The sequence below is a fragment of the Rattus norvegicus genome, chromosome 1, assembly GCF_036323735.1.
Source record: "Rattus norvegicus strain BN/NHsdMcwi chromosome 1, GRCr8, whole genome shotgun sequence".
Classification (NCBI taxonomy): Eukaryota; Metazoa; Chordata; class Mammalia; order Rodentia; family Muridae; genus Rattus; species Rattus norvegicus.
Genome location: NC_086019.1, coordinates 130,526,394 through 130,542,623, shown reverse-complemented (window position 1 = coordinate 130,542,623; position 16,230 = coordinate 130,526,394). Strand labels below are relative to the sequence as shown.

General features: G+C 43.8%; 1 protein-coding gene across 8 annotated transcripts in view; it reads left to right on the top strand.

The window, feature by feature from the left end:
* Nucleotides 1-15,867, top strand: part of Lrrc28 (leucine rich repeat containing 28) — a 129,235-nt gene extending 113,368 nt beyond the window's left edge. For 6 of the 8 annotated variants that reach the window (XM_006229347.4, XM_039082306.2, XM_006229346.5 and 3 more), the window contains one exon: nt 2,987-3,269. In XM_006229347.4, the coding sequence (XP_006229409.1) occupies nt 2,987-3,059 (73 nt within the window). In that variant the 3' untranslated portion in view covers nt 3,060-3,269. Of the gene's footprint in view, nt 1-2,986; nt 4,695-15,542 lie in introns of those variants that run through there. The other 2 variants (XM_039082302.2, NM_001108486.1) reach the window with 2 other exon arrangements.
* The last annotated feature ends 363 nt before the right edge of the window (nt 15,868-16,230 follow it).

Sequence of the window (16,230 nt, the reverse complement as noted above, 5' to 3'; positions counted from 1 at the left end):
GTCTCCACTGACCAAGGCTTTCCTTCTTTCTTTTATCAGCAACTGATGAGTGTCAGCATTCAGATGCTGAAATGCTTCGTTTATGCCCAGAGGTTTGGGTTTCCTTCTGTAGTCACAAATGGTATTTTTATTTCAATTTTCCTGTGTTCATAGTTAGTATAAAGAAATAGTTTGTTTTTGCAACTGTCTTATTGCTGTTGCTTACTAGGTTTGGGGGTACTTTTTGTAGATTACATGGTATTTTCTGCATGCCACATGCCAATAAATAGTATCTTCCTTCTTGTTTGCATTTTTTCTTGTTCTATTGCAGAGGTTAGAATTTCTTCCACTCTGCTGTGGTTTGAGAGTAAATTCTTCTTTTCTCATCTGTCGTTTTAAGGGAACATCGCTTGCTTTTTCATTGCCAAGGAGAATGGTAATAGCATTTAGGGTGAAAAGTGTATTTTGTCAGATGCTTTGTCTCCCTGTCTCCCTCCCCTCTTCCCTCTCTCCCCTCCCTCCCTCCCTTCCTTCTCTCCCTTCCTCCCTCTCTCCCCTCCCTCTTTATTTTACTTTGTATATTATGGCATATATATATATATATATATATATATATGCATCACAAACATGCCTGTTGGATCCACCATGTAGGTGCTGGGAATTGAAACCAGGTCTTTCTGTAAGAGCAACAGTGCTCTTAACCTCTGAGTCATCTGTCTGGTCCTTTCTTTAGAGGTCCAGGTCTTATTCTGTAACCCTGGCTGGCCTAGAGCTCACTACGTAGACCAAGCTAGCCTTTCATGATGGTTGTCCTGTCGTATCCTCTCAGTTATAGCTTCTCAGCTCGAAGCACTACTCCCAGCCTAAATGCTCTGTATAAGTATTATTAAGATCATATGATTCTCCTTTTTCAGTTTGTTGACACATTGATAGAGTCATATAGTCAGCCACCTTATATGCCCAAAGTGGCTCTCTCGCTTGATCTCTATGTACAGTTTTATTTTATCCTTTTTGATATTACTTGTTGAGTACTTTTAATCTATTCTCATGACAGATATTAGTCTACAATATTCTTGGGCTTGGGTTTTGGTCATTTGGTTTCTGTTTGACTTGAAAGTCAAGCGAATACGATCCTTATAAGTTGGGAACTGTTCTTTTCTGTAAAGAAATTATATTAAAGCCTTACTGGTCTTTAACTGTTAGGATTTAACTGTTAGGATCTGGGAAACCCATTTGGTAATTAAATTACAAATACAGCCTCTTTGGTGGTCATAGGTTCCGTGGGCTGTCTACTTCGTTTTGGCAGAGTTGAATTTTGGTCATTTGTGTTCTTCAAGATAACGATCTTCTAGGCCGACAAGTTTATGTATTCAAAAATGTTCATACTGTCCTTTATGCTTCTTTGTGGTGCTACGAGTCTTGAGTGTTGGTGATGATGGGTTCTACCCCAATAGATAGACTAGGCACTTCCTTTTCAGGCAGCCACCCTACATGTGACTTTGAAACCTTTTTATGTAAGAGAACATCAATGTTCTTAGGAGATAAGGGATTGGGTTCCAGCATGAAGGGATCTCTAGAGGCTCAAGACTCTCAGATTAGTTCTGCCCAAAGCCTTACGTTTCTGTCCTCATCAACCCGAGCCTCTGCCTTGCCTAAAGACCTTTATGTGGTCATTGTCCCAGAGCTGAGCAGTGATAGATTACAGGTACGTCAACTGGAGTTGGGGTCCCCAGCACCAACATATACCAACCTGTCTGTGATTCTAGTGCAGGAATTGGAAATGTGATCCCAGAGCAAGCCAGAACTCCTGCCTCATTATACAGGACAAGAAGCATCTGGCCCCCCACATTTATGCACACACATGCACATTCAAACAGGCACCCACACTACACGCACTTACACATATGAAAAATCAAGATACCTTTATCTGGTACATGATTTGCTATCTCTATATTTGGGCTTTAGCCATGTCTTTCGGCTCGTGAGAAAATGATTCATTAAGGGTCTCCATCGAAATTCTCTCACCGTGTCTTGAACTGAGATTGGAAGAAGCTAAGCATATCTGAGTTTCGGTTGCTTAGTTTGGTTGGGTTTAATTCTGTTCAATCAGAATTGGCCATCTCGCCCCACAGACCTTGAACACCATGATGTTGTAGCTTTTGAGTGTTCCAACTCCTTGCTCCTTTCCATCCGACATTTTGAGAGCATGTGATCAACAGTGCAGCTTCCAAGGAGAAAGGCAGAGATAAGGCAGTCAGCACAAGCAGGCCTGTGAAAACAGGAAACCACTCTTCCCACACCAGACGATGGTCCTCTGGGTGGGAAGGAGACCCTCTGAGAGCCTGTGCTGTCCAGAGTACGTGAGGAGCCCCAGGGAACTCTTGACTCACCCTACAAAGGTGCCCAAGCAGGAGAAGGGCTTCTCCATTATGTAAGGGATTTGTAAGCATTCTGAAATTATTCTGTGAGCACTCTGTGAATGTGTTAGGATAAAGTCCTTCAGATGGTAGGTAGTACTTAAGCTCTGCAGAATGTATGTTTTATAGCTAAATTGGTGGTGCTTTTCATTTTCTTTTTATGTTTTGTTGTTGTTGTTGTTGTTGTTGTTGTTGTTGTTGTTCTGAGAGAGGGTCTGACTCTGGAACTCATAGCAAACCTCCTGCCTCAGCCTCCAGGTACTGGAAATGTAGATGTGAAAAATTATTCTTAGCTGTGATTTTTATAATGTACTTCATATTCTTTGCCCTGTAGAAGATGAAAACGCTTAGCTGTTGTGACAGAGATGGTTGTCACCAAACCCCACTAATGGAGGGAGCACACATGCTCACACTTGCCTTACCTGCAGCCTGGGCTCGATTGAAAATGGCATCTTACTGTTTCTACAATGCAATCTGCTATTCATTCTAGTCACTTGTTTTGACAAAGAAGTGTCTCCAGTCGGAAGAGCCAGAGGCTTCACTCCTGAGTAACAGCACTCCTCTCTCCCTCTGTCTCCCCCAACCCCCAGGAGGACAAGTATTGGCTTCGTGGCCTACTGCTGCTCCGCCCAGTGTCTGCGGACTTTTAACCTGCTGTGTTGACAAACACTCGGAGCCTTAGGAGCACTGCCAGCTCAGCCACTGCAGCTGCCTGCCATCGCCCAGTGTGCGGCCGCCGGGCCAGGAGAGTCCAGCAAGGCAGGACAGACCCTTCCTGTCCTGTCCAGAGGAGAGGCATGCTGAACTCTCTGGAAATGTCTTGATTGGCCTTCACCTTTCCCTCAAGTTGGAATATATCCTGCCCCAAATTAAGGACGTTTTGTCTTCTGTGTCTTTCTTTTTATGTGAGAGTGTCTCATATATAAACTTAGCCAGATGAGCTTCCCCCCATCTAATTTAAAGCAAGCTGCAGTTCCCTAAAGAACTCTTAATCTGATAATAGAACCAAATTAACTGTTGGATGACATACCTTTGGTGATGATCCTCTGCCTTTCCCCAGAGGATGATTTTCCCTTGAGATTATTCTCTGTAGCTTCCGCATTGGAAACTTGTCAGCTTCTAGAGTCTCTGCAGCCCCTATGGCCTCAGCAGCCAGCACAGCAGGAGAGGGAGCCGGGGCTGGCACAGTCAGGCTCCTGCAGAGGGACAGCTGGCTCCAGAGCACACCCTCTGGAAAGTTCCTGTCTTATTTCTAAGTTTTGCAACCTATGAAGACATTTTTTGAGAGAGATTTAAAAACAAAAATGTAATTAAATATACTTTTGTTCTAAACTACTACTACAGAAAAAGACATTTTGAAATGTCTGAGATTTTCTTAGCAAAATTGGAAACGTTGAGGCTTCTAATCCTCTGCTTAGTGGGGCTTAGTGGTATTTACCTGGTACCACCAATGAAATTGCCTTCATTTTCTCAGACTTCTCCCTAGGGAAACAAGGAATGAACGGGTCCACATGAGTTTCCTTTGCCAGAGAGATGAGCTCTCTGGGGGACATCTGATTTGCTCTCCTTTGAAGGGATGCTGCTGTAATCTGCTTTACTTTCAGGAGTCCGTTAGCTTGCTGTGGAGTGAGTGCTGCTTTTGGGGGTGAAAGTTCTATGTTTACTGCTATGATTTATGTAAGACAAGACTGAAAGGAGAATCAAGAAGGGTTACTAGGTGGAAAAACTATTTTCCAAAACTTTGGTTGGTGACATTTTGTTAGCCAGCCTAACTGTAATTCTAGGTTCTAACCGTGCCAAAAATCCTACATAGTTACTGACAAGTGTGTGATCTCTTTGCAGTCACACCACCTGCTGCCCGAAAAGCAGTCTCTCCAAGTAATGGCAGAGGCAGAAAGCGGCCATGCATGCCATGGTTGCCACTGTCCCTACTTCTTCCTGTCCCTTTCACAACTTCTCTGTTCAGCCTTAATATTTCAAAGGCCTACAGTATAATAGGAACTGAGCATCTGGATCAAACGTACCTCTTCTGTCATCCTTCGGAATAATGGAAGTTTCAGCACAACCCTACATGTACATAAGCTGGAAGCAGGAAAATGTGACCTGACACTTCACATATGTGTTTGACTTAAAGGAACGTCAGTGAAATACAGGGCTGCGTCTTTGTTTCACCCTCGACCATCTTATGTCTTAAGTGGAGCTGTGAAATGTCACCCTGATACTCAGGAATTCTCAATGAGAGGTGTGGGATACTTTTGTTCTAACTTGTTTAAATTCTTAATAAAGTGTTTACACTCCAGGTGTCTCTCCTCCTGTTACTGCAGCGTACTGAACACCAGCAGGCCTGGGCACACGACCTCTAGGCTGCCACTCTCAACTTACGGGTACAGCACCTGGGCTTAATTGATGAGAAGTAGAACTCACACAGTGGCTTCTCTGGTGCCGTTCCTCATGGACACTGCCCCGTATCCCTGATGTCATGTTAATCGTTTGCTGTGAAAAGCTGCTATCACTGTGGGAATCCTGCCTGTATGCTGTGTACTCCAGAGGTGTGCTTTTGGGAAAAAAGCAAGACTTGTATCTTCTTCCCTCTCTCTCCCTTCCTCTCCTTCCTCCCTCCCACTCCCTTCCCTGGGGAGCCTGTCCAGAGTACTGCGTATGCTAGGTACGTACCCTGTTGCTGAACTACACCTCTAGCCCTATATGTTGTTTTTTTCTGGTCAGATAGACAGATATTTCATGGAGTAGTAGTAGTAGTAGTAGTAGAATAATAATAATAATAATAATAATAATAATAATAATAATAATAATAAAGCAACCGAGCTGCTTGGAAAGTGTGCTCTGATGAGGTAAGCTTTCACCTTCGGCTCACGTGTGGGTAATCGGTGCTAAGTTAGAAGCTCAGCCCGCCTTTGAGGCCAGGTCTTTCTATGATGTATAGTGGAACCAAAGAGTCCTTTTTAGTTAATTCCCACTGGTACTCTTCAGTGTACTCGTTACCATAGCAAGAAATCCTGATCGAATTAGCACTGCCCAAGTGAAAAGTGTTGTATCTTCAACTATGTGTGTGTATGTACATATACATAAATGTGTGTGTGTATATATATATATACATATATATATACATATTGCATATATGTAATTTGAATGTTTTGTTGTTTGACAGTTTCTTGCATTTATGTTGTGACTTTTAGGTGTTGGTACCCCCAAATTTCCCTTCTCATCCCCTTCCCTGTCTGGATGCCTCCTTTCCACCAAGTCCTCCCAACTTTCAAGTCTTTTGGGCATGGCCTACAGAGTAGGAAGGGGTTAATCACTGGAGCAAGGGTAACGCCTCAATGGCTGCCCCCCCCCTTTAACTGGGGTACCCCTTGGGGAGGAGTTCCTTGGCTGGCCTCCTGCATCCGTAAGGAAGCGCTCTGAATCCCAGTTGTGTAAGAAGAACCCTGATGGTTTTTCCACTCTGACTGGTCCTCTTCTTGAAACATCTTTTGGCCTTGAACACTCACGACAGCCTTTCACACAGGTCACTGACTGTTGAACAAGTATCTCATGTTTGTCTCGCATCGAGTATGATGAGTTTAAATACAGTCTGAGAAAAACGCCTTCACCACTTTACAGTCTCCATGTGCAATTTTCTTTAAATATATACATGCACTTTATAATCTGGGGAGGGGCTTTCAAAACAGCTTTAAAATTGTTAGTAAAATTAAATTTCCAGCACTGAAAACTCAGACCTTATTTTGACTATAGAAAGCTCTTATGTGGTAATAAATGCTTCAGTGGAAATTAAAACATTTTTAAAGTTATGAACACAGATTGCAAATGGACAAACACCATGTAACCTCTGGTGACTAGATACTGAGACATAGCAGTCTTTATATTTGTGTATCTTAATAGAACTCTGGGCCATCACATAATTTTATTTTTGTGACTTCCATCTAGTTTGTCTCAGTGAACCTCTACTATGTTTCCCCAGGAGCTCTGAACCTGCCTTTTCTTTAAGCAGAGAGGACTTAACAAACCCATATCCTTGAAAAGCACTCCATGATTAAACCCAAGTCTGACTGTCCCTATCCTGGACGTGCCTCCCAGTGACATCTGTAGGAAAGGCATTGAGCAAATATCTCAGAAGACCCTGCTTCTCCGTCCGAGATGCCCTTCGAAGCATGTGTGGCTGCCCGGTCCTTTGTACTTAGAGACAGAAGGTGCTGGCAGCCGCAGCGAAGGTGGGGCAGGGTGGGTCTCGGGGATCAGTTTAACATGTAATTAAGACACAAGAGTTACTGCGTTCGGTTCCGTTTGGTTTTGTCACCTTGCGGTAGGGACAGGATGAACTTGTATCAGGTTTCTCTTTCCTACTGTCTGGGGGTGTGTACATGTGCGTACACACAGATTCACTTGGAGCATGGTCATTGTCTAATGTGTATTGCATGTAGTTTGCTCATATGCTTATGGGATAATTGATATCTACAGAATGATTGAACTTGAATTATGTGCGTGCTAAGAAATGTAGATGGCAGAGTCTTCACTGTTTCAACCAAACTCACTTTGTTAAGGGAAAGAGGACATGTTATATTTTGGTCAAGGCCAGTAAAATGGTGGGTGAAAGATATTTTTTGAAAATTCTCTATACTGCGTAAAGAGAAAATTGTCCAGAGTGATAGAATTCACTTTTTCCAGAATTCAACGATTACTAAAATGTGCGGCAATCCAAGCAGTGTTTCTTCATTAAGAGCGCGTGGCCTGAACCAACCAGTGGGCCGTGAGTTATGATAACCTGCCCTGTTCCCATCTCCACTGCAGGACCCACAGCTGAGCTAGCGGCTGTGTGAGAGCCACAGGAGGGACAGGACGGCTGGGACTTTCCTGGTCTTGTTTCCAGATCATGTGAGCTTGCGAGCTGCGATCGGAGTTTCCCTCTGTTACATTTGCTGGGAGATCTTCAGAGAATTGATTAGCGTGTGGCTGCTTGAACTAGTGGCTGACCTGTGGAGCTAGCAATAGGCTTAAGAATTTTAAAGGAACACTCAGGGAATGAGGCAGCCAGAGCCTTTGCGGAAGCTTTGCTGTTCCTTTCCTGTGGTCACATATGCAGAGCTTTGCATGTCCAGAGGGTTCTACCCTTGCTCAGGAAAGACCTGATAGCATCCTAAGCACTGGTCTCAAGTTGCCCTTGAGGCTCTGTAAAAGCAGACAATAAGGCCAAAGGCAGTGCATTGTAAAAGCAAGTCACCTCTGCTTGTTGAAGGATTGCCCCAGCATGCCCTCAGAGCCCCAAGAACACATGGGGAGATTTACTGGCTCAGGTAGGGAAGTCTCTGTCCCACTATTAGCTGATCACTAAACCACCACAGGAGACACGAGTATCACAAAGATACAGACACTGCTGAACCACTTAGGCTCACTAAAATGAAAGCCACAGCACAGGAAACCTCTTAAGAGCTGAGTAAATAGGACTTGAGTCACCACAGTATCCTCCAAAGTGTCCAGTTTTCCATACTCCCCCAAAAAAAGCCATTTAAAGAAACAAGAAATTACACACACACACACACACACACACACACACACACACACACACACACACAGTGGAAACTGCACCTGAAGAAATCCTGATACTGAATTTTTAGATGAAAACTTCATAGCATGTTAGTTTAAGTACTCTTTCTTATAGAAAACACATGTCTAAAAACACCAGGGTGGGAACCAGAAATGTAGCTCTATTGGTAGACTGTTTTCCTAGTACATATGAAACCCTGAGTTCCATGGTGGCAAATGTCTGCAATCCCAAAACTTGGCAAGCAGAGGCCAGAAGGTCAGAGGTGCAATGTTCTCTGTCTCAGTTACAGAGTCCAGGCCAGTGTGGGAAGAGTGTAACAGTGATGTTTTACCAAATAGAAAACACTAAGCGTAAACTCAGAAGCTGAACGCACTGACAGAAATGAAAACTTGATGTGTCCACCTCATTCAAGCTGCCAGCAGAGTGACAAGACTTGAATAAAGTCAGTTAAAATGATCCATTTCCAAGCCAAGTGTTGGTGGTGGCATCAGTGGTGGGCCCACACCTTTAATCCGCTCCAGAGGCAGAGGCAGGCAGATCCCTGAGTTCAAGGCCAGCCTGGTCTACAGAGTTCCAGGATGGGTAAGGCTACACAGAAACCCTGACTCAAAATAAAAAAAAAAAAAAAATCCCATTTCTAAAGGACAGAAAATGGGTGAAGAAAAATTCTCTCAGACCTGTGGAATATTATCAAGCACAAGTTTAAGCTTACTTGGACTTTTAAAAGTGGGAAGACAAAGACAGATTGTTTGTAAATAGCCAAAGACTCCAATTGGGTGAAAATCATGGATTTGTAGTTCAAGAAGCTCTGTATACCAAGAAGTCACATGGTCATGTTGTCAAAGACAGTCCTGAATAGGAAGGAATAGCTACGTTTTAGCTGATGTTCGCCAAAAGCATTGATACCAGAAGATAGTGGAATTATATATTCAAGAGCAGAAAGTAAATGACTATTAATCAAATAAGAACTCGGTGTCCACCTATACTCAGAAGCAAAGGCAGAATTAGAGCATCCAAGATGAGTTCGCAGGGGCATATTTAATGCGGCAATGAAGCCAGGGTTCATCAGGCTGACAGGAGCGAAGACAGTACTCAAATCTACACAGAGTGCTGGTAAAGGGGACCCTTTAATGTATAATAACAAATTCATTTTTCTGCATAATCCACCTGCCCTCCTGATTTAAGCAACTGTATAAAACAAGTATTATCTGTGGTAATGATCACACACAGAAACAATTTGACCAAAGTACAAAGCCAGGGGAGAGAAAAGTACATAATATTGTAGTTAGCTTTCTTCTGCTGTGATGAACACCATGACCAAAAGCAACTTGGAGAGATGTCATAGGGTTTTATTGCTGTGAAGAGACACCATGACCAAGACAACTCATAAAGGACAACTTTAATTGGGCTGGCTTACAGTTTCAGAGATTTAGTCCATTATCATCATGGTGGGAAGAAAGGCAGCATCCAGGCAGGCATGGTACTAGAGAAGGAGCTGAGAGTTCTACATCTTGATCCACAGATAGCAAGGAGGGACTGTCTTACTGGCCATAGCTTGAACACAGAAGCCCTCAAAGCCTGCACCCACAGTGAAGCACTTTCTCCAACCAGGCCACAATCTTTTAATAATGCCATTCCTCATAGGCCAAGCATTCAAACACAAGAGACTCTAGGGGCCAAACCTATTCAAACTACCACACCCTTTTTTTAAATCTAATCTCCAGGACTTTTATTATGAAGGGATGTTGAATTTTGTCAATAGTCTTTTCTGCATCTAATGAGCTGATCACGTGACCTTTGTCTTTCAGTTTGTTTATATGGTAGGCTACAGTTATCCATTTGTATATATTGAACCATCCCTGCATCCCTGGGAAGAAGCCTACTTGATCATAGTAGATGACTTTTTGACGTGTTCTTGGATTCAATTTGCAAGCATTTTCTTGAGACTTTTTGCATCTATGTTCATAAAAGGAACCAGTCTGTAATTCTCTTTCCTTGTTGGGTCATTATGTGGTTTAGGTATCAGGGTGTCTATAGCCTCATAAAATGAATTGGGCAATATTAATTCTGTTTCTATTTTGTGGGATAACCGAGGAGTATTGACATTAACTCTTCTTTGAAAGTCTGGTAGAACTCTACACTAAAAGCATGTAGCACTGAACTCTCTTTAGTTGTGAGACTTTTAGTTGCAGTTTTTATAAGGAGTTATAGGTCTTCATCTGATCTTGATTTGACTTTGATAGGTGGTCTCTACTGTGAAATTATCCATTTCTTTTAGATATTTTGATTTGATTTGGTAGAGTACAGGTTTTTAAAGTATGCCCATGATGTGAAACTCCCAGACAATCAATAAAACTATTGTGGGAGCAGGGGTGTGATTATAAAACATTGAAGCTAAGGATAAATAGGTAAGTTCCTCATACTGGGAGACAGGATTCTTCCCAACACCCCACACCCCCTGAGACAACATTTCTCTGCGTAGCCTTGGCTGTCCTGGAATTAGCTCTGTAGACCAGGCTGGCCTTAACTCACAGAGATCCTCCTGCCTCTGCCTCCTCAGTGCTGGGATTAAAGGTATCCACCACCACCACCCAGCTAAGATAGGTTTCTCGGGATAGGGTTACTCCCTAAATTGGTCTGTAATTCAGTTAAATATTTGCCAATATACTAGATGTACTTTTTGCAGGAAAAGACAAATTTTTATTAATATTTTATCTTTTATATTGAATATCAAAATAATCTTAAGAGGAGTCACACTTCCCAAAACAGGCTACAATGCTAGTATTTATAACAACGCAATGGTCGCACAAAGATACCCAGGTAGATAATTAGGATGAAATGGAGATTCCAAAAATCAATTCCTACATTTATAATCAGCTCACATTTGTCAGTGGTTCCAAGACAGTTTGATGAGGGAATGTGTGACCTTCTTCTGTATCAATAATACTGTTATAATGGTTACATGTAACGAAATAGAAATTACACCCCGATCTCATACAGTATCCTAAATGGACCGTAGGCTGCCATTTAGGAAGTCAAATAAATCCCTTAGTAGAAAATGAAGGAATAAACAAACCTTCATGCCACTGGGCTACATGGATAACAAAAAAAGAATTCTAAGTAGCAGAATTTAAAAATACCTCAAATGACACAGCCAAGAAAGGAGAAGGCTGTATACTGGGAAAACAGTCTCAAGCCAGATATCTGATAAAGGTCTACATCCAGAACTTTTATGATTTGACAATAGAAAAACTGCCAGCTAAAGGGACAAAGAGCTTGAATAAATGTTTTCCAGAGAAGATTGGATATAAACATCTAAATCCAAGAGAAAAGAAGCTGGCCATCAGAACCAATCAGGAAGCAGTGAGAACCAGGAGCCACCACTTGGTGCTCACAACAGTGTTGACAAGGGTGGGGGTGAAACCAGCATGCATTGCCGGTCAGAATGTACAGCCCTGCTTAACGTTTACAGGAAGTAGGCTCACAGTGCCTCGGATGGCTAACCTGAGAGAGTAGTCCCCAAACCACTCAAAAGTGGGTACAACTCTAATGCATGTGGGTGTGGCTAAAGTACGGTATCTCCACATGGTGTGGTGTGGTCTAGACATAAAAACTAACAAAGTGGGGCTGGGGACTTAGCTCAGTGGTAGAGCGCTTACCTAGGAAGCGCAAGGCCCTGGGTTCGGTCCCCAGCTCCGAAAAAAAGAACCAAAAAAAAAAAAAAAAAAAACTAACAAAGTACTAGCATATGGTGCAACATGGGGAGACCGGAAACACATTATTATATAAAACATAATGAAAAGAGCCAGATCCACAAGTCCGTGAGCTACATGAGTCCATTTTAGGAAATGACCAAAATCTTTACATCTGTAGGGAGAGAAAGTAGATTATTGGTTTCCCGGGACTGGGGGGAGGGAGAAAAATAGATAAATGATTGAGAGTGGGTATGGAATTGGTGGGGGGAGTGAGGGAAATAGTCTGGAATTGATGGACATTACATAACCTTGTAAATAAATACACTGGAGACCAATGTATTTTATCTCAGTTTAGTCAAACCTGGTGATGCGGCTTTGCCTTACATGTCTGTCAGTAAACACAGGCTGCTCCAAGGCTTGCAGAAGCTGTCGATAAAGCTGCTGCCACTATGGCTGAATGTGAAGGGAGTAGGAAGAGTATAGGCCCACCTAGCCTCAGGTTTCCTTCTTCTCATGGGCTGTGTTAGCGTCCATCACTGTGACGACAAAGCACTGCCTGAGAAAAGGAGGTAAGAGCGCTATTGTAGCTCAGGGATCTGAGATCTCACCCTGTGATCAGCAGCCTCTGTTGCTTGGGCCTGGGGTGAGGCAGGACACCATGGAAGTGAGAGCATGTGTCAGAGGAAGAGGCCAGGAGACAAGAGACGAACTTGGGTCTGCATCCTTCCAAGGCACATGCCTGGTGACTCGCTTCCTCCAGCCAGGTCCCACCTCGGTATAGCCCCTTCCACTATGGAGTCATCGCATCAAGAGCCCACTGAACATAGACCTACCTGATGTGTTTAAGAACCAGTGGGAAAGAATCAAGCCATAGAACTACTTCCAAGGAGTTGGAAACCACACTGGCTTGTTCCCTCCATCCCCAGGGTGGTTTTGTGTGCCATTCCTCGTCTGGAGCAAAAGATGAACAGGGAGGGATTATTTACCAAAAGTCCTATCTTTTCAACAAAATTATTAAATGTTCATAATATTATCAAGTAGCCTCAAAATAACCCAAGGCACTTTGTAATTCTCTGAGACCGATAAAAGTTACTCCCCACTCTGAGCGTGCAGACTCAGTGGGTCAGAACTGTCATGGCTCTAAAGCATAGAGAGTTTTAAATCTCTTGAAGTAGGTGTTTGTAGTTTTCAGTTGACTGGGCTGTTAAGGAATCTTAAGAAAACATAAATTCCTGTCCTGGCGTCATTGGCATAAGTGTACGACTTGAGAGAACCTAAGAAAGCTGGGTTTTGAGCTGCTCCTGCAGCTCCACCATTTGGGAAAGCCGCAGGCAGAGCCCTGCTTGGGAAGCCTGTTCCCTAGATTCAGGCTGGGCGTAATCTCAGTCCCACCTCCTCCTGCAGATGCTCAATGTGGTGTCTATTCACATAACATCTAATTCAAATTAAAGTACCTCATGATTACAAAAGCAATTCTGCGGGCCAGAGCAGCCCATGGCGACAATGCTTAGCATAGACTCCTAGTTTCCACCCCAGTTTCCACATGTCTTCCTGTGCACAGGATCACAGTCCATGTTCTCTACCTAATAGGTAGCAAGAAATCATACAACAGCGGGCAGCATGTATGTTTATTATATCTTCTGTGCGAGCATGTGTGTATATGTCATGTATTTTTAAACCTAATTTTTTTGTTCTATTTTACTTGGAAATATCAGTCTCCCCCCACCCTCACTCCCACCCCCCTTTCGCTATGCTCTACCCATTTATTTAAGAGGACAAACGAGATCAATTCTTTAATTAGCAAGCATCGGGTTACTGCTGCTGTTTTAAACATGTTCGTTTAGCTCTCTTCAACTAGAGCAATCTTGGAAAACCTTTACCCTTTGTGTTTATGTGAAGTTCATTTTTTTAGTAGAGCCATGCAGTGTGATTTAAGTCAGAGACCACTTCAGTTCCTGTGACTGGCATGGCACTGCCACAAGGTCTCATCAAAGGGTTTTCAAGGTCAGCTCTGCCTAGCACACTGTTTAAGGGCAACAGCAAACCAACCTGAGAGTCAATCAATTCAGCCTTTATTTAATGCCAAATGCACTGTGTTCATTTGCACCTGAAGCATCGCCAAAATAGGAATGGTTCACGGGGTCTCTGAGAAATGGGAGGTGGGATCTAGTGAGAGCTGAAACAAACAGATCGGAGAAGAGTTGTGTCAATGCCAAGGAGAAAAATGGCACCAGAATCCAGACAGCAGCACGAAGCTGGGGGTAGGGGAGGGGAGGCTGCAGATCGTCCCATCCTCCTAGAGCCTTGTGGCCGAGGAGCTCTGCAGACAAGCAAGGGTGAAGGGGTTGGAATGAGGAGAAGAAGGTGTGGAGGCCTGGGAGACAAAACTACTACCACTCAGACATGACGACAAGTCTTAAAATTGAGCGTGAGTTTCCCATGCCTGTGTCTCCTCAATATCTTTTGTTTTAATGTTCTACACTGTGCTCAGTGGAAGAACATCAAGTTGTAAGGAAAGAAGCGCTGTGAGCTGGGACCTCCGACACCATCAAGCCAGAGCTCTGGGATTCCTGCTGGGCTTTGGCTACACGGGCACTCATTCCCTGCCAACAGCTGAGATGGCCCTAGACTGTCCAGGTTCGTGTTGGTGATGATGCCAGTGCTTTGAACAAGGACAAGGGTCCAGTGTCTAGACTATAAGTGAACCCATGTCAGCTTACTCTGTAGGAAGCTAAGCTGAGTGGATGGTGGTGATTTTGCAGGCAGGAAAGCGAGCCCAGAATCAAGGTACTGCTCACCACTTCAGAAGAAACGATGCACAGTCCTGTACAAAAACCCCCTGGATTTGCCATATTTGGCAGAAGAAGAAACATAAGAAATATGGAAACTGTGAAGACAAGCATAGAAACATGAGATTAAAGAACAGACTCCTCTGATACACCCAGTATCAAAAGAAAGCAAGAAATGACTTGACTCGTGCATGCGCCTGTGGCCACCTTCAGGAGCTGTCTTCACATGCCACTTTCCTCTGGGACACTCCTGCCCAGTCCCTTATCTTTGCAGGGATCTCCCTGATGTATCTCAGTTGGCAAACCTATCTCAAAGGAGGTGGAACATTCCACAAATAGAACTCATCCCACCCCACCCACCCCACCCGACCTCACCCTTGGGTTCCTCTCAGGATCCCTCCTGAGTCACTTTGCCAAGGCTGCTGCATGCAAGTGCAGACCACCATCTCCATAGAGCTGTCCTGTTGCTGCTGGACAAGGCCAGTGTTGCCCATCCACAGTTGATAGCCTTGAGCTGAAACTGGGACCAGTGCGCATGCTACATTGTTCCCATAAGCAACATTGACATAATCCTCCTCCCTCTTGTACAGAGGGCCCCTCCAGAAAAACCCAGGAGTTTACTTGGAACATTTCGTTGTGGTGTTTTTCACTAGAGACTTCTTTTTGAAAACATGCCATCTGGTACCCCAACTTGGAATGGTCACTGTGGCTGACAAGACCATGCCCAATGTTCCAAGCTTTAACTGTGAGGCCGCTTCCTCTCCGAACTTGCAGCTCCCTCCTAGCATGATTTCCTAATGCTATGGCTACTTTTCTTTTTTTTTTTTTTTTTTTTTTTTTTTTTTTTTTTTTTTTTGGTTCTTTTTTTTTCCGGAGCTGGGGACCGAACCCAGGGCCTTGCGCTTCCTAGGTAAGCGCTCTACCACTGAGCTAAATCCCCAGCCCCTATGGCTACTTTTCAAAACAGCACACTCTACAAATATTCTCTACCAAGTGATACCCCGCTTCTCTGAAACGCTGAAACACTCACTCTCTCTCTCTCTCTCTCTCTCTCTCTCTCTCTCTCTCTCTCTCTCTCCAAATGCAACTGAAATCTGGAAAGGAGTCCCACTCAGACCAGTAACAAAAAGGAAACTTAAAACCAGTGTGAACGCCTGGACCCCTGCACTTGGAGATGAAGACTCGGGTGCGAGTTCATTGTCAGGAGTTGATGGCCAGGCTCAGCTACGAGTTCATTAAAAGATTCCTCCCCGCTCTGCTTAGGAAAAGAAAAAATGGAGGGCATAAATAATGAATGGCTGAATAACTAGCTGTCATGCTGATGGCGTCTAAGAAGCAAGCCACTCAGCCTGCTCTCTAGCTGCTCTGGCCTATATAGAGGTTTAAGAATATCCAGACATGTATCTGTTACATGAAATAATCACCTTGCTCCTAAAAATACTCTCTTGCTACTAATTCAATTAAAAAAATGCAGTGGGAATGCTTAATTAAGCTTTCTAAGTGGTTAAAACTCTGCTACCAGAAAAAAAAATACTATTCTTAGAACCTCACAGTCAAATGGCAGGAAACAGAAGGTGCACCCTCGGCGGAGAAGTGCCAGCTCTCGAGCACATCTTGTGAGACCTGACTGAGCAGAGCTGAGGCTGGGCAGCCGCACAGGGCTTGGGTGTACAGTATTGCGCCCCTCGGGGAGAGAGGAATTGATGAGAGGCCAGATGCCCTCTGGACACACGGGGCCAGTTGAAACCATCCTACCCCACCTTGCTTTGATGATGCTGATGGATGAGATA